The sequence below is a fragment of the Aedes albopictus genome, chromosome 2, assembly GCF_035046485.1.
Source record: "Aedes albopictus strain Foshan chromosome 2, AalbF5, whole genome shotgun sequence".
Classification (NCBI taxonomy): Eukaryota; Metazoa; Arthropoda; class Insecta; order Diptera; family Culicidae; genus Aedes; species Aedes albopictus.
This window is the reverse complement of record NC_085137.1, coordinates 48988501-49008977: the sequence shown is the minus strand read 5'-3', so window position 1 is coordinate 49008977 and position 20477 is coordinate 48988501. Positions and strand designations below refer to the sequence as shown.

The following is a 20477-nucleotide window of genomic DNA, read 5'->3' as shown; positions in this document are numbered from 1 at the left end:
CCCAACTCCACATCTATACTCATTTGCATACAACCACATCCTTAATTCGCTCTTTCTCTCATTTCTCATCCCATGCATTTCCAAACCTGACACCAGTACGCGGCTGCGCTCTCTTCCGGAACCGTGCCGACGGGGTTGTTCTCGCTGTCCCAGTACCGACCGACATCGGCGGCAACGGCCGCAGCAGTGGCAACAGCTGCCGCCGCCGCGGCTTCCGTTACGCTGCCCGGGTTCACCGTTGCGCATGATAAAAATTCCAGCATCGTGGACCTGCGACTGAAGGCGGAGAAACACAAAGAGAACCAGAAGAAAATTGTGAATAATGTGTCGTCGTAAGAGGGTATAGGTGAGGGCACCCGGTCAGCGCCTGGGGAAATTCATCCTCCATCAACCCAACCCCCTCCGCATAAAAGATGTTGCTAAAAGGATAGCATAGCCCAGTGCTTCCCAAACTGTGCGCCGCGGCGCCCTGGTGCGCCGTGAACATCTCTCAGGTGCGCCGCAGGCTCTTGGGCCAAAACACAAAGAACAAACTCTTATTATTGAAGGCAGAATTTTTAGCTGTTTTTGTATTGTTTTGTAAAACTAGTGTCCCCTCAAACCCTTTTTTTGTATTCGATAACAATGATTTGGCTTTTTTTGTGGAAGACTTCAAAAGAAAAAAAAAAAAAAAAAAAAAAAAAAAAAAAAAAAAAAAAAAGACACGGACACCGTCTTCAGCCAGAGGCTGTACAGACTGAACGAAACTTAACACTAGACAACGGACACGACATACATTACGAGCACCAGTGGATACGAGGACGAAACATTTCTTGAGAAAAGTTTCATCACTCGGAGCGGGAATCGAACCCTCACCCCTTGGCATGGTACGGTTATACGCTTGGTGACGCTAACCGCACGGCCACGAGGCTCCACTGCAGTCATGCAAAGGGGGTTTCCCTCTTCTGAATTTTCAATTAAATAGTAAATATTCCAAAGTCTACGAATGTTTTCCGGAATTTATAATGTCCTCATGAAACAATTAAATTTTTACAAAGTTTTTATACATCCGGAATTTTGACAATTGTCGTAAGACTCTCAAATTGTTGGACTTTTTATGATTCGGCTTAGTTTTAGATTTTATCAATAGCTTGTAATTCAAAGTAAATATTTCAAGAAACTGTTTTGAAGTTCTTTCCATAATACTGTCATCTATAATTACTGTCAATCTCCAGTTCGTGCTGTCTCAAACGATTCGGGGCGATATTTTTACTTAAATAACTTGTTAGTTTGTTTCTATGGGTGAGATTTCCTCCTATAGACTGGTTTAGCTCCTTATCGTAAAACAAATCTGCGACCATTTATGTGTTGATTTCATGCATGATTCTGAAACCGCCTTTTTCGAGTTGACTTTTTTGAGTTCCAAATCCAAAATCCAAATCCAAAAACATGACCCCTCACCCTCACTGTCTGCCGTTCTGACAGCTTCAATTCATTTTTATATCTATTTTCCTTTAAATTTGGTAATCTACATACCTACGTTATTTAACAAAAAAAGTTTAGCAATGCAATCCTTCAGATATCTAAAATTTCTGCAAATCTTCAAGCAATTTTTATTTTTTTTTTGAATTTTAAAAAAGCAAGAGCCTTCAATTTTTTACGATTTATGTTTGAAATTTTGAACTGAAGGTGTTCAAATTATTAAAATTCTTTGTAAAAAGTTGTTGGTGCGCCGCAAACATTTTGAAAATTTCAAAAGGCGCCGCGGTAGCAAAAAGTTTGGGAACCTGTGGCATAGCCAAACTGGAGAGGACTTCCGAAAATTGTACATATGGCGGTTGAAAGGCTTTGAATAAAGGAAGAAATATAGTATCAGAACAAGTAGCGTTTCCATTTACATTTAGATTTAGGTTCCTATGTTCAAAAAACGACAGTGACTTTAAACCGAATATAAGTGTATCACAAATTCTGCCAATAAATTCGTTGATTGCAACTTTTACTATATGTACCTTTCCACACACTTTACGCCCTCCAAAATGTCTTAGTTGCTTCAAATTAAGCTGATTTTTTTTGTTGGAAATAAAATGAGTATATTTAAGGGTTTTTTTCGCATTTTGAAAGCAATATCAAGAATAAGTTATTTATCCATTAATTTAAAACCTTCAGAATGTTTTATGTAATTCATGTATATCATAGTATTCAAACTTAAACATTGATCTGGCTGTTTCCAGAAAGAAATATTTGATCATAGCCAGGCATTGGCGTAACTAGGATTTTTTCCTGGAGGGGGCCCAGGGGGGGCCTGACCTGAGATGAATTTTAAGCGGGATGGGCGCCCGATATGTGAATAAGCAAATCAGTAATGTTGTTTTGAGTAATCAAAATGACTGTTTCAGATTTGTTCATAGTTTTGTAAACTATATGAGTACGAACAATTCCTCCAAGATTTTTTTCCATAGCTTATTCAGTGATTCCATCTTGGCTTCTTCCAGAAATTCAATCAAGAATTCATCTAGGGATTCCACTAGACATTTTTTCGGGGATTTGTCCTGGGATATCTTTAGAGGTTCCTCCAGTAATTGTTCCAGTGCTTTTTTCGAAGTTTTCTTCAGGAATTTCTCCAGATATCCTTTAAGGTATTTCTGCAGGTATTCAGAGATTTCTACAGGGATATCTCCATATATGCCTTCCAAAATTCCACTAGAGATTGCTCCAATAATTACATCTGGAATGATTCGAAGTATTTCTGCAGGAATGTATTCCAGAAATTCTTCTAGAAAATTTTACTTAGAGATTCTTAAAAAACACTCCAAGAATTGCTTGAAAAATTTGTACAAAGGGATCCTAGTTTTTTTTTATCTGTATTAACGAGGTTTTTAGCCCTAGGCTAATTCATCTCGGGACCCACGCTTTACTTCCCTTCCGAAGGAAGAACTCACATTTTGCGAGTTTGTCGGGAGTGGGATTCGATCCCAGGTCCTCGACGTGATAGTCAAGTGTTCTAACCATCCCACCAGGTCCGCTCCACTAGGGATCCTAGTATTCCAATTACTGCAGACATTGATTTCTTCATTTTTTTATTCAGGAATATTCCTACAAAAATTCTTCCAGGTATTCGCTAAGAAAGCTCTTCTGAGATTCCATAAAGAGTTCCTAATGGGGCTTGCTTCCGGGATTCCTCATCGGGTTTCTTCAGAAATTACTTCAAGAGTTCCTCCAGGGATTCACCGGAAATTTCTTCTGTTATTCTTACAAAAATGAATTCCGAGATTATTTTAACCCTAAAAGGGATACCTTCACGGCCTCAGTTTCGTCACCTCGCTGAGTGTGTTCCATCAAAGACGAGCTCTGAAAAGCACCTGGGGTCCAATGGACCCCAGGTATCCCTTTTAGGGTTAAACATTTCTAGAAGAACTCTTATTGGGATTCCTTCAGAAACTCCCGCAGGAATTAATCCAGGACTTCAGGATTTCCTCAGGAATTTCAGCGGTTTCTTCAGTATTTCGCCTGAGAATTCTTCAGAAAATCCTCCTGGAATTCCCTCAGAAATCGAATTTTGTATTTCATCAGGAATGAATCTTGAGATTCCTCCAGGAACTCCTTCGGAAATTCCTCCCGGTTTTTTTTTTTCAAGAATTATTCCAGGTATTTCTCCTGGCATGCCTCTAGGATTTCATTCAGGCATTTCTCCAGAGACTTCTGCAAGAGTTCTACCAAGAATTTCTCTAGGTATTACCCCAGGTATTTCCTCAGGAATTACTCCAGGAATTTATTCAAGTTTGGATCCAGGAATTCTTCCATGAATTCCTACGAAAATTCTTCCAGGAATTTCTTCTCTAGGGTTTCCTCTGCACATTCCTCCAGGATTTATTTCATGGATCCCTCCAGGAATTCCACCGATGATTCCTGCAGTAATTCCTCCAGAAAATCCTCCTGGAACTCCACCAGAAATTCCTTTCTGAATTCCTCTAAAAAATTCTCCAGGAATTCCTTCAGAAATTTCTCCATGGATTTTTTACAGAATTCCTCCAGAGATTCTTCCAGGAATTCATTCAGGGATTCTCAAGATATTCATTTAGGAATTCCTCCTGCAGTTCTTCCATGAATAGTTCCACGGATTTTCGCCAAGATTTCCTATAGAGATTTGTCCAGGAATTCCTCCTGAGGTTCTCCCAGAAATTGTTTCAGGGATTCCTCAAGAGGTTACTTAGGTTCATGCATTGGTCTCTCGTGTAATGGGAACTCCTCCACCCGAGCGCATTGATGTAATTAAACTGACGTCAAAATCATTGTAGAAAATCAGATTTTATTTCGTTTAAAGTTGTTCTTAATAAGCGATGGAAAATTCGTGCAATGGATCCAAGCATATGGCCGAAGAATGTAAAATTTAGGGAATTCGTTATCCGTCACAATGAAACGTGAAAGCCTGTTCATTTTAGGCAAATTTGAATGTTTTTTGTCACGTGTTGGTTTGTTCACCCTGAATTAAAAGAATTATGATGTAAATATTTTGAATGTGATCGGCATGAGTAAGTTTGCTGTATACATAATAATTGTCGTTTTGGTTTTTCTTCTGATGTAATTTGTTAATAGTTTGATGAATTTGTGATGGAAATATTGTTATGATTGTGTGTAATACGTATGATTTCTTTGAAATACTGTGTACATAGTTATTTAGGATATTCAATAAGGCTTCAAAGTCCGTTGAATTATTGATAATAAATAAATAAATAAAAAAAAAGTATTACCCCAAGAATCCCTTCAGAAAGTCCTCCAGGAATTGATCCAGTAACTCCCATAGGAATTCCTTCAGAAATTACTACCGCAATTCCTTTAGGAATTCCTCCAAAAATTCCTCTGGAAATTTCTCTTGGAGTTTCTTCAGAAATTTATTTTGGAATTTCTTCAGATATTTCTTTTGGAATTTCTTCAGATATTCCTCCATTAACTGCTTCCAGAATTTCTCTCGAGATTCCTACAGGAATTCATTCAAGAATTCTTCCAGGGATAGTTCCAAGGAATTTCCACAAAAATTCCCTTACAGATTAATCCAGGAATGCTTCCTGGGATTCCGCAAGGAATTTATCCAGAACTTCTCCAGAAATTGCTTCAGGGATTCCTCCAGTGATTTTTCCAAGAATTTTCACAGGGATTCTTCCAAGAATTTATCTAGAAATTTCTCTATGGATTCCTCTAGGAATTTTTCAAGAGGTTTCTTTAGAAATTTCTCCTGGGAGTTTCTCCATGGACTCATCCCGGGATTTCTCCAGCAATTCATCTAAAGATTGTGTTGGGACGACTTGTCACAGAACTAAAACTACACATTGAGAGCAGCTTCTACTTCAAGCAGCTTCAATACTGCAAATATATTTAGTTAATAAATGAATGATTACATATTTATTACATCTTACAATGTAGTGTTCGTTCACGAGACAGGCGTATCTCCCAACCAAAGTGCAGTTCCTTCCTCGTTGACGAACTAAACGACACTGCCGAGTCATTAAATTAAAGCCACCGTCGGTCGACGCGCCGCCGCTTCACACTGCACTTCTGCATCAGGGTTACCAGTTCCACTCAGCATCAAGCGTACTAAAACTGTACGCAACAGATTGCTTCGGGAGTTCTTCTAAAAACTCCAAACACCACTAGATTGCTCCCAGAGTTCTTCTGAAAAATCCACCAGGAACTCATCTAGAAATGTATCCAGAGATTACTCCAGGCATTAGTCCAGGAATTTCTCCAGGGATTTTTAAGGAAATTCCCCAGGGTTTCCTCCAGGGATTTCTTAAGGAATTTCTCGAGAGATTCCTCCAGGAATTGATACAGGCATGCCTCCAGGAGTTTTTCCAGGGGATACTCTAGGCATTCCTCCAGAAGTTCCTCCAGAGATTTCTATAGGGATTCCTCCAAGCATTAATCCAGGATTCCTTCAGAAATGACTACCGCAATTTCTCCAAGAATTTATCTAGAAAATCCTCCAGGGATTCATTTAGAAATTACCCCAAGAATTCCTCCCGGAGTTTATCCAAGAAATATTCCAATAATTCTTCCTGGGATTCCTGAATGTTTTCATCCAGGCATTTCTCCAGGGACTCCTCCAGGAGTTCTACCACGAATTTCACCAAAAATTACCCCAGGTATTTCTTCAGGAAAACTTTCGGTAATTTATTCAGGAATGGATCCAGGAATTCCTCCAGGAATTTCTTCGGAAATTCGTACAGCAATTCGTTCAGGAATTGTTCCAGGAATTCCTCCAGAAATCCTTCCAGGGTTTCCCCCAAGAATTAATCCAGGAATTTCTTCTCCGCGGTGTCCTCTACACATTCCTCCAGGAATTATTTCATGGATTCCTCCAGAAATTCCTCCGATGATTTCTCCGGAAATTCTTCCAGAAACCTTTCTGAAATTACTCCATTAGAAATTCCTCTCAGAATTCCTCTAGGAATTTCTTTAGGAATTTATCTATGAATATATTCAGAAATTTCTCCTTGGATTCCTTCCAGAATTCCTCTAGAGATTCTTCCAGGAATTCATTGAAGGATTCCTCAAAGAATTGATTAAGGGATTCCTCCTGGAATTCATCCATGAATAGTTTCATGGAATTTCCCCAAGATTTCCTATAAAGATTTGTCCAGAAATTCCTCCTGAAATTCCACCTGGAACTTGTCCGGAAGTTCCTCCAGGAATCCCTCCTAAGGATCCTCCAGAAATTTGTTTCAGGGATTTCTCCAGGGTTCTTTCCAAGAATATCTCCAGGGATTCTCCTCTGGGAATTCCTCAGAAATTACTACCGCAGTGTCTCTAGGGGCTCCTCAAAAAATTCCACCAAGATTTACCGTAGGTATTTCTTCAGAAATTCCTACAGGAATTTCTTCAGAAATTGATCCAGGAATCCCTACAGGAATTTCTTCGGAAATTCCTACAGCATTCCTCCAGGAATTTCTGCAGGAAATCCTTTAGAGATTGCTTCCGATATTGTTTCAGGGGATTCTTCAGGAAATTCTATGAGATTTTTTCCAAGGGATTCCTCTGGAAATTCTTTCAGGTTTCCTTTAGGAATTAATCCATGAATTTCAACTCCAGGGATTCCTCTAGAAATCCGTCCAGGAGTTATTTCACGGGTTCTTCTAGAAATTCCACCAGGAATTCCTCCAAGAATATACCAGAAATTCCTGCAGGGATTCCTCTAAGGATTCTTCCGTGAGATTCCTTCACGAATTCCTCCTGGAATTCCTCCAGAAATTCCTGTGGGTATTCTTCTAGAAATTTATCTTGGAATTTCATCAGAAATTTCTCTAATACTCCAGGCATTACTCCAGGAACTTCTCCAGGGGTGCCTCCTTCAGAAATTTATCCATTAACTTTGGAGCCAAGGGCTGAAAGTCTCTTTAAAAAAGACAAATCAATCAATCAATCCATTAACTTTTCCAGGGAATCCGCCAGGAATTTTTCCAAAAAAAAATTCTAGGATTTCCTCTAGAAATCCATCTTGGAATTGCTGAGAAAATTTGCTTATGATTTCACAAAAAAAAAATGTGCCTATGATGCTTCGTTCTGTCGTTTTTCAAAGTAGGTGGTGTCTGTGGAAAATGTTTGATTTTCACTGGAGTTTTCCAGAAAATTAGGCGACCCTGATTTTTTTCAATTTAGTTTTTCAAATATATATGATCCCTACCTAATTTCATAAACCTTCAGAAACTTCATACCAATTTGTACGATAATAAAAAAATCCCCTAATGCTCCAGGCATTAGTCCAGGAACATTTCCAGAGATTCCGCATGGAATTTTTCCAGAAGGTTCTCCCGGATATCCTCCAGAAATACATCTAGGAACTCCTCGTGTGATTTCTTCAAGAATTCTTCTAAGGATTCCTCCAGGAATGCATCCAGAAATTCCTCCAAGGATTCATCTAAAAAATTTTCTAGTAATTTCTATAGGGATTTCTGATGTGGATTCTTCAGATTTTTTTCCTGAAATTCCTAGCCTAATTGCTCTTCGGATTCCTTCAGGAATTCATCCAGGGATTCTTCCAGGTATACTTTCACAAATTACTCCAGGGATTCCTGCACGTATTGCTCCGAGAATTCTTGTAATGATTTCTTCCGAAATTTCTCTCGGGATTTTTTTTTTTTAATTTATTCAGCGGTTAGTTAAAAATTTACAGTATTCCGTTCATAATGTTTTTCAGGGATTCACCCCAGGGTTTTTTAGGATTACTTGTAGATTTTTTTGAATAATTTGAAGGATTTCTAGAGGAATTCCTCCAGCGATTCGTATTGAAATTCTTTTAGATAATTTTAGAGGGACATAGAAGCCAAGAAATTCTCCAAGAAGTCATCTAGGAATTCTTTCACAATTATCTCATGAATACCAATTCTTTTACAAGTCCAATCATGAATACCTTCAAACTTACGATTACATCTTGCAGCACCAGCTTTTAAATATATTAAAACTTCCTCAATGACCATTTGAATTTGTGCGTTGTTTGATAGATGCAAAAATACATCTGGCCCACGAAGTAAAAGAAATTAAAAGTGACCGACTAGAAATCACCTCCAGCATGGTTTTAATGAATACGCTCGCGTTTACTCTTCAGCTACATACATCTATTCTCACTAGGAATTCACAAACTTTTGCTGGAATTCCATTGCAAATTCAACCAGAGTTTTTCCCACATGATACTTGATTTCCATAAAGAAGCACTTAACCATATTTTGCAGTAATGCTGCTAGAAAATTCAAAGATTCTTTAAGATACCCATCCAGGAATTCCTGGAAATTATCATTTAGATTTAATTTCTCAGCGATTTAAAAAAGAAGATGTACACAGTATTGCTTTTTATATAACTCTGATTATATAATATTTCCAAACAAAACTAACTAATTACATATACCATTTTGGACAATGATCTTGTAAAGAGTGACAAGTTGCGAATTGTCTCCAATAAGTGTCAATTTTAACACATATTATGCCAAATAAATTTCTATTACTGTACGTGCAGTTGAAACCCGAAATTTTCGACTAGCGAAGTTGGATTTTTCTCCAAATCCGTGCGTCGGACCTAACTTCGGAAGTGGTGCGCTGTATAGCTGTTTGCTATACAGCGCACCACTTCCGAAGTTAGGTCCGACGCACGGATTTGGAGAAAAATCCAACTTCGCTAGTCGAAAACTCCGATTTTCAACTAAATTGAGAATATAGATCTATGTCTGTCACCACGACAGTGGTTTTCAGATTTTTTCTAATTTCCATATATAAAGTCATGAAAAATTTCTGGGGGGGGCCTGGCGGATTCTGGGGGGGGGCCTGGCCCCCCTGCCCCCCCCCCCTCTAGTTACGCCAATGTAGCCAGGCTCTATGTTTGATATAATTTGCTCTATTGTAGCGTTTTGTTTTATTGTTCACTACTTATAAACGTTTTATTTCAGAAGGTTTCAGGTAAATCTACCATTTTTGTCGGGGCCCGTGGCGTAGTTGGTCACACGTTCGCTTCATATGCGGATGGTCATGGGTTTGATTCCCAGCCCCGGCACTTGCAATTTTTCGTTAGTTGCTCTTCCCCCGAGAGCAGCTGACACTGACCCTCTTCTGAGCCCCGTGGCTCAAACGGACCCGGATACCTGGATATCGGCGAACCGCTACTCATAATGGACCCCCAATCGGACTGGAAAGGAAGAACGGCCATCCATCATCCTTGTGCTCATCATTCTACCATGTATAGAGTAGAAAAATGAAAGCAGCAGAAAGGCAACCAGTTCGATAAAGTAGAATAGAATATACATCTAGGCGCTGTACACAATGTACAGGGGATAGACAAAATGATCGGGACAGGCAAAATTTTCACTTTTCAAAAAATGTTCAACTAGCTGTAACTTTTCGAAAAGTGCATCAAATATTCTCAAATTTTTACTGTAAGTTCTTCAACTAGTTGTGTATCAGTGGACAAAATTTGGAAAAGATCGGACAATTCTTCACGAAGTTATAAAGATTTTTGAAAAAGATAAAATTATCCGATAGCCAAATTTGAGCTGTTATATCTCCGGATTCAATGAACCGATTGCAATGAAATTTTGACCATTCATGACTTATATAATGAACTCTGGAAAACAATTAACTTAACTTGAAATTTTTAGCAAGTGAAAAAGTTATAGCGATTTTATTTTTTTCACGATTTTTTAGTAAATAGGTCTATTTTTAATATGCATCCCATTACATTTTCAATTTATTGGCGGCTATGTTGTTACTTTCCTTCAAAACGCATTTATATATAAGTCAATTAGAGGGAAACTAAATGAACTATAATTTGCATCTTGAATTTTGAAACGATGTTGATGTTTTTGATAATTTGGTGTTTTTTTAGAAAAATAATCTAATCGTTATAACTTTCTTCCGTGTTAAGAATATTAAGTTAAGTCAATGGTTTTTCATAGCTCATTATATAAGTCATAAATGGACAAAATTTCATTGCATTCGGTTCATTGAATCCGGAGATATAACAGCTCAAAGTTTGCTATCGGATAATTTTACCTTTTTCAAAAATCTTTATAACTTCGTGAAGATTTGTCCGATCTTTTCCAAATTTTGTCCACTGATACACAACTAGTTGAGGATCTTACAGTAAAAATTTGAAAATATTTGATGTACTTTTCAAAAAGTTACAGCTAGTTGAACATTTTTTGAAAAGTGAAAATTTTGCCTGTCCCGATCATTTTGTCTATCCCCTGTATAAATGCAGCTGTCAAATGAAATCGCTCACGTAGTGCCCTAGTGGACAATAGAGCTGTAAATTAGGTTAAGTGAACAAGAATAAAAAAAAAAATCTACCATTTCATATAAAATGATGCAGGTAAATCTATAATTTTCTTTCCTATTTCAGATTTAAAATCAAACACCCAAAAAGGATCAAATTCAGAAATATGTTGTGCACCTGAACGTTGACCAAACGTTTCCTTTGTACTTTACCCTTCCACTAACACCCAAATTCCCGTGACGCCTAGGACTGAAAGAATGTACAGGTCTCTATGTACTTTCATAGGTGTCCAACTAATCTTCCTTTCCCATCCCTCAGCTGTTGCAAGGACGTGGCCAGGACAGCACTTGACCGTTGGAGGATTGCGTCAATCTTGTCAAAGAGTCAGAGATTAGTCCCAAATGTTTGTGCTTTGTTAACGGACAGGAAGGATGCAATCCTCATAACAGCGATCCAGGGTTGTACCACCTACGAATTTGTGCGACTTGCTTAATGCCAATGCGAATGCTAATTAAGCTGTTTTTTGTTGGTTTGGAGAAAACGTATGCCAATGGTGCATAAGAATACATTGAATTATTCTCTTCGTTTCTAATGGTCAACGTCCAACAATTTTAAGCAATGTTCACTTAATATGATAGTGGAGAATTTTTTATTACGGTCAGGGTTGTAAAATGTCATAAAAATGTCATTTAGTTATATGACAATTTCACTGCGGCCGTTTACAGATATTTACCGACCAATATTTACGGACCAACGTTTGCACTTGAAATGGTGGAAATAGAAAATGTCACACCATTTTTTCATGACCGTGACATTTTATCATCACCAACTTTTAAAAAAAATGTAATTCAAGGAAGAGATCCAAATTCTGAGATTGGGCGCAAATGGGCGGAGGTGTGTGTCTAAAACATTACCGTGTGTTTGAAGGGTCAACTTTTGATCAAAAGTGTGTTGGTATCAGGGTATTACGATGTTTTATACTATAGCCATAAGCTGCGTGCAAAAAATCGTCTAATTTTATGAAAGGACCGTGAAATTGCGGTAGGCGTAAACTGCACCCACTCGCATAAACCCCATTTTTGCTGGGTTTTCTATTCATATGGGCCTGTTATGCGAGTGGGGGCAGTAAAGTGGGTGACATAATATGTACAGTCTGAATTCGTTATACACGATTCCACCCACTTTACGCCCGCCGCAATTTATCTGCTGTCTTTCAACCAATTCAGTTGATTTTTGGAAGGTATTTTGCTTACCATATGCTGCTACTACAACCCAAAATTAGCTTAACTGGATGTACGGCAATAGAGAAACCGCGGAACGTTTAACGTACCACCCACCGTGTATAACAAATTTGGACTTTAGGTATTTAGGACGCTAGCTACTGGCGTAGCCACGGGGGGAGGGTTGGTTTAGGGTTAACCCCCCCCCCCCCCAGAGCCAACATTTGTGGAACAAATTTTCAGTATAAAGCGCTTTGAGATGTAAAAGCTAGGAAATAAACTTTCTTTCGGCATTCGTTTGTGTTTCAAAGAATTTCCATACTTCAAATTCAGCTAAGGGGCCGTTTATAAACCACGTAGACTTAGGGGGGGGGTCTGGTCAAAGTCTACGCTACATACAAATTTCAAAATTTTTGTAGGGACAAAAGTCTACGAGGGGGGAGAGGGGGGTCTGAGATGGCCAAATTTTGGTCTACGTGGTTTATGAACAGCCCCTAATGGGTTAGACAGCAGATCTATATGTACAGTGCAATTTCTAATCCGAAAGCCCACCCTAGTATGTGCACATACAGTCATTTCATAGAAAACCGATATTGTGGATCTACCTAACATTTTTTCGACCGCAAATTTTTCGTCATAATATATAGCGCATTTAGTTCACCACTGGACTATCGCACTAGTTTTCACGAGTGCGAAAACGCTAATAAAAGTGCGCGATTGCATCAAATCAACTCGGTGTCTTCAGAGCACTTGTTCACCATAGATTGAAGTATTAGTGCGCCGAAGACATCAACCTGATTTGATGCAATCGCGCACTTTTATTTACGTTTTCGCACTATAGAAGTCGCAGTTCGCAGTCCAGTGGTGAACTAAATGCGGTACATATAATATAATAAAAATATTATATTTTTGTTTCATTAGAATGCTTACAACTTGTTGACACGTTGATACATCCACTGAAAATGACATTTGTAAACCTTAGTAAACCTTAGTTTTGTATTGGGTTTCTTAGTAATGTTTAGACTACTGTGATAATTTGAGAATCCACTGAATCATCAATTTCTATAATCTAAGTGTTACGTTTTTTTTTCTCTGTGGATACACTGTCTTTCAATTGAAAAGTATTGCAGTTCTCAAGAAAAACTATTCTGAAACAAATGGAATTACAGGTGGCTTGTTTAGTTCAAGACCATTAAAATGTGTTGCAATATTGCAATAAATAAATATCCTTAAAAAATATTTAGTATTTCTTGCGAGTAATCAGACTTTGGCGACGAAATTGAACCCGTCCTAATATGGTACAAACCTAACACTTATAACACATTTTCGCCTTCTTTCCCCGATTCAGGCGAAACCAACTAATTTTGTTATGAAAACATGTTGCGTAAACATGACCAACTGGTGGACCGAGAACAAAAGACCTTAATGGCAAACATTGAGACGGCGGGCGAAAACTGTTACATTATCAGGCGAGTTGCAAAAACCCTGCGACTGAGAGTGACAGCGAAATCGAAAGCGAAATATGAGTACGACGAAATTTATTGCATCAAAGTCTAAGTCGAAAAAAAATCGCAATAATGCGTTTTAAATATTTGGAAATCGAAGAATCATGAAAACTTTAAGATTGTAGTATGTACAGAGAAGCAACTCTTGGAACAAATTTCAGTTATAAACATCATCACGAAAACATAATCGACTAATACTAATCAAACTGTAATTGGACAAGCAACCACTAGATGGCGGTAGTGAGCAAACGTCAAACAGTCAGCCAATAAATTGACCTACTAAATATATTTGAATCCACCGTTTAAAAGGTGTTCGGTGGAGTGCGAGTAGAGTGTGACCTATGTCTATTCTATGTCTAGTCAGTCTAGTCTATTCTATGGTGTGACGCAAGGTGTGACGTATGCTTCTTTGTGATTGTAGTTTAAGACTACCCCATCTAAAAATTAATCGCCTTAATGACGACCCGAATAAAAATTTACATTAGCCTGACGTTAAATTTCGATGTATACATCAACATCAAGGTTTGATGTACTTCTGATGTTGAACATTAGAAAACATTACGATTCAGATGTGTTTATGCAAGGTAACATAATGTATACATCAGGAAATCAAACGTTTTTCTGATGTCAAGCAAATAATCCGAAACATCAAAATCTGACGTTTTCAAATGTTTTTTGATGTGCAAAAAACATAAAACTATAACGATTTTCTTTTGTATGTTGATGTAAAATAACAATAGATTTGGACGTTTTCAGATGTTTCATGATGTGCAAAAACATTAGATTCAAACGTTTTGTTATGTATGTAGATGTAAAAAACATTAGAATTATACGTTATATTGATGCAAATTGAGACATCGGATTTAGATGTTTTCAGATGTTTTATGGTGTGCAAATACATTAGATTCAAACGTATTTCTGATGTATGTTGATGTAAAAAACATCAGATTCAGACGTTTCCTGATGTATGTGACGTCAATTCTGACATTTGTTTTAGTCGTTTTTAGATGTTTTATGATGTGTAAATACATTAGATTCAAACGTATTTCTGATGTATGTTGATGTAAAAAACATCAGATTCAGACGTTTCCTGATGTATGTTGACGTCAAATCAGACATTAATTTAAAATGTTTTTAAATGTTTTATGATGTGCAAATAGATTAGATTCAAACGTATTTCTGATGTATGTTGATGAAAAAACATTAGATTCAGACGTTTTCTTACGTTCTTTGATGTACATAACCATTTGATACCAAGATGGATACTCATATTTGCAAAAAACAAACGTGTTCTAATGTTCTAGATTACATACCACAGTTATATGTATTGCGATTGATAGATATTGATAGATTGAAGTCATATTCTTAAATACTCGTTTTCCTTTCGATTGTCCGTCTCTAGGTCCGTCTAGAATGTCTTAGTAATGCATACATTTTGATCATAGCAGTAGCTCCCGTGCCCCATCAGTCAGTTAACTGACCTCAGCTTACCTAACATCATATGTGGCAACTCTTTAAGCGACATATTGGAACTAGTGCCGAGAACGCGAAGAGTCGTTAGACCACTGATGTAGGCGCCAAATCATGGGTGACGAATTTTACGGCGTGCTTGATCAAATTTGTAGCATTTTACACAATCTATTGGACAACAAAAGAAATTCGAATAGTTAATAACAACTTCTCATCAATACACCTATTGTCTGCACCTCTAACTACATAGCACCTTACCTTACTTCCGACATGATAGATTGAAGTTATATTCTTAAATACTCGTTTTCCTTTCGATAGTCCGTCTAGAATGACTTAGTAATGCATACATTTTGATCATTGCAATAGCTCCCGTGCCCCATCAGTCAGTTAACTGACCTCAGCTTACCTAACATCATATGTGGCAACTCTTTAAGCGACATATTGGAACTAGTGCCGAGAACGCGAAGAGTCGTTAGACCACTGATGTAGGCGCCAAATCATGGGTGACGAATTTTACGGCGTGCTTGATCAAATTTGTAGCATTTTACACAATCTATTGGACAACAAAAGAAATTCGAATAGTTAATAACAACTTCTCATCAATACACCTATTGTCTACACCTCTACCTACTTAGCACTGAACCTACTTCTGACATTATGTTCATCGTACATGGTACACTTAAAAGATGTATATTTTCCTAATTCCGTCCTGGATTCCGGTCGCACTTGCGGCATACCGTGCGGGAACAAACGTTCAAGCCGTGCGCAAGTAAAATCACTACTTCCATTGATATGATGCCTCAAACAATCTGATTCGACGTGGATTGATGTTTACAGCTGAAAAAGAAAGCGGAACATGATGAATTTTACTTAAAAACTTACCGTAGGTACTTACTAGTCGTGATCAAAATTCTTTCCACTAAAATTTCCCTCACTGATGACACGTGTTTTATGACAGTTTGACAGATGCACTTTTTTCGAATCTCGGCAAAGCAAACCTTGCCGAGGTTGCCGATCTTGTTGCCGTCCTGTTCATGCTCATGTTACAACTGTCAAAATGACCTGAGAATTGTCAGTCATTTTGAGGTTAGGTTCGTTGGTGTAATAAATAATGTTGGAAGAAAGGTCTCCACGAGTACTAAGAGAATCCTGAAAATCATTTTTCTAAAGTTCGTAATAAATTAGTTATTACAACAAATGTGCTATTTTCGTAACAGGACACCATTAAATTGCGGCTATTGCAAAAAGTGCTTAAAACATATCTAAATCTATTTTTATGAAAAGTTGCTTTTGGGTGTATAAAATATACATTATTATACAGTAGACGTTCGGTCGGTGCAAACGGTTTAACTGCAATGCTTTTTAACTGCAAGTCCGGTAAGTGCAACAAATTTGCAGTTATCGCACCGCCAAACGTCAAAATGGTGCGCCATGTTAGCCCTAATGAACAGTCGAATGAATTTTTCGTTCATTTTACGTCAATTGATGGCTTGTTGACACTGTCAGGCGTTGCAGTTATCGGATTTTCGTTCGATAAATGAAACGTAAACATGTTGCAGTTATCGAACGTCTACTGTACTACATTTACAAAAATAGGTATAATGTTTTTGAACTTTCATACGCAAGCAGACATATTTGAAACTTATCAATGAAAAAATTCATTTTTCTTACATAAAATGCTATTACTTCACCTAACTATTTAAATACCGTCGATGGGGGTGACAATGGGTCTGGGGGGTGAGATTGGGTCAAAACGGAGAAACATAAATTTTGAAATAGCTCATCAACTATCGCTAATTTATATTGAAAACTTTATATTATTTCAAACAGATGATGTTTTTACACGTCATGATGCAGAATAAGATGTTTAGCAATAATCGTTTTTTTGTTAAATTTGTGGCTAAACTTATATGATGAAACTACTAGTAAATCACTCTGAAAAAAATTCTCCTCCGTAATGTTTCACACAAGTACCTAACCATAAATTTTCTTATAAGTGGTTAGCTGTAGGTATTACCTGGTTGAGGCAACGAAAAAAGCGGGCTGTCAATGCACTTTTTATTTAAAAATTCAATATTTTCGACCCTGTGTCTAAATATTAAGAATGGGGGTGAGATTGGGTCAAGCATGTTATGGAGTGCTCATAACCTTAACTAAAAAATTCAGCTTGTTTTTCAGTCCCCATTTGACGTTAGAGTGGAGCCATGTTTACCGTATCTTCATAAAAGCATATTTTTATTTTGAAAATATATCGAAGAAGTGTCAAGCGAGTGTGTTCATACGTTTAGTGCCTAAAATCATTTATAACAATAAACCCATGCGTTTGGACAGCTCCTATGATCATCAGCTAATCTTTAGTGTACTGCAATATCGTAAGCTCACAAAATAGACTTGACAGCGTTTTCTTCTCCACTCTTTTTTTTTTAAATTTTAAGGAAATATCGTGAAACTTCCAGACGGTAGTGGCATCCCGGAAATACCGGGGCCATAAAACCGGTAACATGACACAATTTCGGAAAACGAACGAACGTCGAAAAATGTCATGTTTTTTTTTTCAATATATCTTTCAATGCGCTTCTCCCTCAATGTAATCCCCCCTCCTCTCATGGAGGTTAAAACTTTAATTGAAAATGATTATGGTGGCTAAAAATGCTGATACAACATACAAACTTTATTTTATCAAATTTCAACCATTTTTTCGATTGTATTAGCCCTTTTAGGTGGATTAATCATTTTTTTAAATTACCTAAGTTTTTATTCGTCATGGTTTCATTGTATTTTAAGTAGGTTTACTAGATATGATCAATAAAACTAACTTGTATTCTTAGATAGCTGACTTCAAATACTTTGACCCATTCTCACCCCCTCTAAGGGGTGAGATTGGGTCAATTTTCAATCATTTGTAGTTTAGTAGACAATTCACATAATGTGATACTTTCTTGCTAAACTATCATTACCATATAGAAGAATATACATACCAAATAAAAAGTTTTTCCGACTTCAACTGCATTTGTTATTTAACAAACCATCTTTGAGTACAGTAGACGTTCGGTCGGTGCAAACGGTTTAACTGCAATGCTTTTTAACTGCAAGTCCGGTAAGTGCAACAAATTTGCAGTTATCGCACCGCCAAACGTCAAAATGGTGCGCCATGTTAGCCCTAATGAACAGTCGAATGAATTTTTCGTTCATTTTACGTCAATTGATGGCTTGTTGACACTGTCAGGCGTTGCAGTTATCGGATTTTCGTTCGATAAATGAAACGTAAACATGTTGCAGTTATCGAACGTCTACTGTATCCTTTTTTGACCCATTCTCACCCCCAACGACGGTACGTTACCAGTTAAATTTTAAGTAAAACAAATGGTTTTCCTAAGACTGAATCAACCCTTTTTCATATGCTGGAAAGCTTGGGGTAAAACAAGCACTTTGAAGTTTCACACCCTTGGCGTAGAAGTGCGTAGTATGTGTCAAATTCTCGCGGTACTCCTAAACGAGTTCCTGGGGATATCCTGGTGAAATTACTTAGAAACTCCAAGAGAAATTCTCAGGGACTTTTGAAGAAATTGCCTGGGAACTCCTGAAGCACTTCTCTACATAGAAACCGTTAATTTAGAGTCAACGCCGTTACTCAAAGTGACGGACCAAACAAAGTGTGCTTAGAACGATAAAAAATGCAGGATTATTGCAGAATTATGTAGGGTAAATGTACCAATAGTGGTGCTATTAGTAGCTCATTGTAGTAAAATAATTGAATAAAATTGTTAATACCACTAAATAAAAAGTTTGAGAACGTTAATCGGTAGTTTTTCACTTAAATTTGCTAGGAAAAATGTAAAAACCATTGTTTATTTCAGTTTTTACCAATAAATCACTTGCACCAACTATTGGTACACTGTTCCTATTATGGAGGTAAAATTTAACATTGGTTCCTATAGTGGCGCATCCCATTGAATTCTTATGGGACCCACCACTATAGGAACACTACCACCACTATAGGTGCAAAGGAGCAAAAAAATTAAGGAAAATATTTATTTAAAATAGGTTTTTCGGCAAATCCTGAACATAAAACTGAATAACTGTTATTAATTAGGTATGATGCATCTATTAAAAATGTCGTTTGCAAGCTTTTTGGTCGAAATGGTGCTGAATTGCCACTACCACCACTATTGGTACTACCTCCACTAAGGGAGCTTTTACCCTATGTGTTTTAAACTAAGTTTTAATGAATTTACTATAAATTTTCACAATAAAGCAATAACTTAGAACGAGCTTACCCATTTATGTGTCGTCCATCTCTGCAACAGCATTTGTCTGGGTCTTTCGCCGTCGAACGAAACACGAACAAAACTGATTCCTATATTTATTCACTTCACATCCACGACGCGACGAATGAAAACAAAATCCTCTGCCAAAAGCATCAGTTTGCGGCATCTGACCGACACAACGCATCCAACGAGCCTCTGCACGAATTTGCCCTGTCCTGCTCACTCCCACAGAAAATTTGAAAACAGCGCGCACAGTAAAAGTCACATTTGACTTTTACTGTGCGAACTGTTTTCAAGTTTTCTGTGGGAGTGAGCAGTACGCCAGATTCGTGCAGAGGCTCACTGAATCAGTTCCCTCCTTTGCACTCACTCCCGGATCGACGAATTGCAAAACAAAAACAAAAGAATCACTAGAAGCAGCATCGATTTGCTGCACCCGACCGACCGACCCACCGCACCCAACTGAAGCAGCAGCTCCGTCTTTCGCACTCACTCCCGGATCGACAACGCGGCGAATTGCGAAGGAATCACTGAAAACAGCATCGATTTGCTGCATCCGACCGACCGACACAAAGGAACCAACCGAAGCAGCTCCTTTTTTGCACTCACTCCCGGATCGCCGACGTGGCGAATTGCAAAAGAAAAACAAAATAATCACGGAAAGCAGCATCGATTTGCTGCATCCGACCGACCCAAGCGAGCAAACGACAAGAAAAATGCGGCGTCTTGACTCTGACTCTGACTGGCATCTTCACCGCGATTCACACACAAACTGTTGCGGATCCATACCTATCCACACGGGGAAAGATGACACGTACACAAACCGACGACAGCGCGAGCAAACGACAAGAAAAAAGCGTTGCACAAATGCACGTTTTCACTTGTTTGACTTTTGAGCGGCGTCATGTTATTAAGCTGGCTAATGAAACAAGTTCATTTTCTGTAAACACGGCACCGCTCAAACGTCAAATTATTAAGCTGAATCCATTTTGATGATAGAGAAATCAATGTGATGTTTAATTCTAATGTAACATTACTTTCATCTGTCGTTTGATGTATGCTGATGTTCCAAGATTTCGAGTGGGGAATTCTTGACATTAGTATGAAGTATAATTCTAATGTAACGTTTTATTCTGGTGTCGTTACATGTTTTCTGATGTTCCATGTGGGCAACAGTCGACATCAATATGATGTTTAACTCTAATGTAACATCACAATCATCTGTCGTTAAATGTATTTTGATGTTTCAAGTGAGCAACACTCAACAACAACATGACATTTAATT

General features: G+C 37.8%; 1 protein-coding gene across 1 annotated transcript in view; it reads left to right on the top strand.

The window, feature by feature from the left end:
• LOC109409190 (homeobox protein XHOX-3-like) overlaps positions 1-679 on the top strand; it is a 79665-nt gene extending 78986 nt beyond the window's left edge. Inside the window, exon 6 of the mRNA XM_029871222.2 lies at positions 97-679. Coding sequence (XP_029727082.1) covers positions 97-336 — 240 coding nt within the window. The 3' untranslated portion in view covers positions 337-679. The remainder of the gene's footprint in view (positions 1-96) is intronic.
• The last annotated feature ends 19798 nt before the right edge of the window (positions 680-20477 follow it).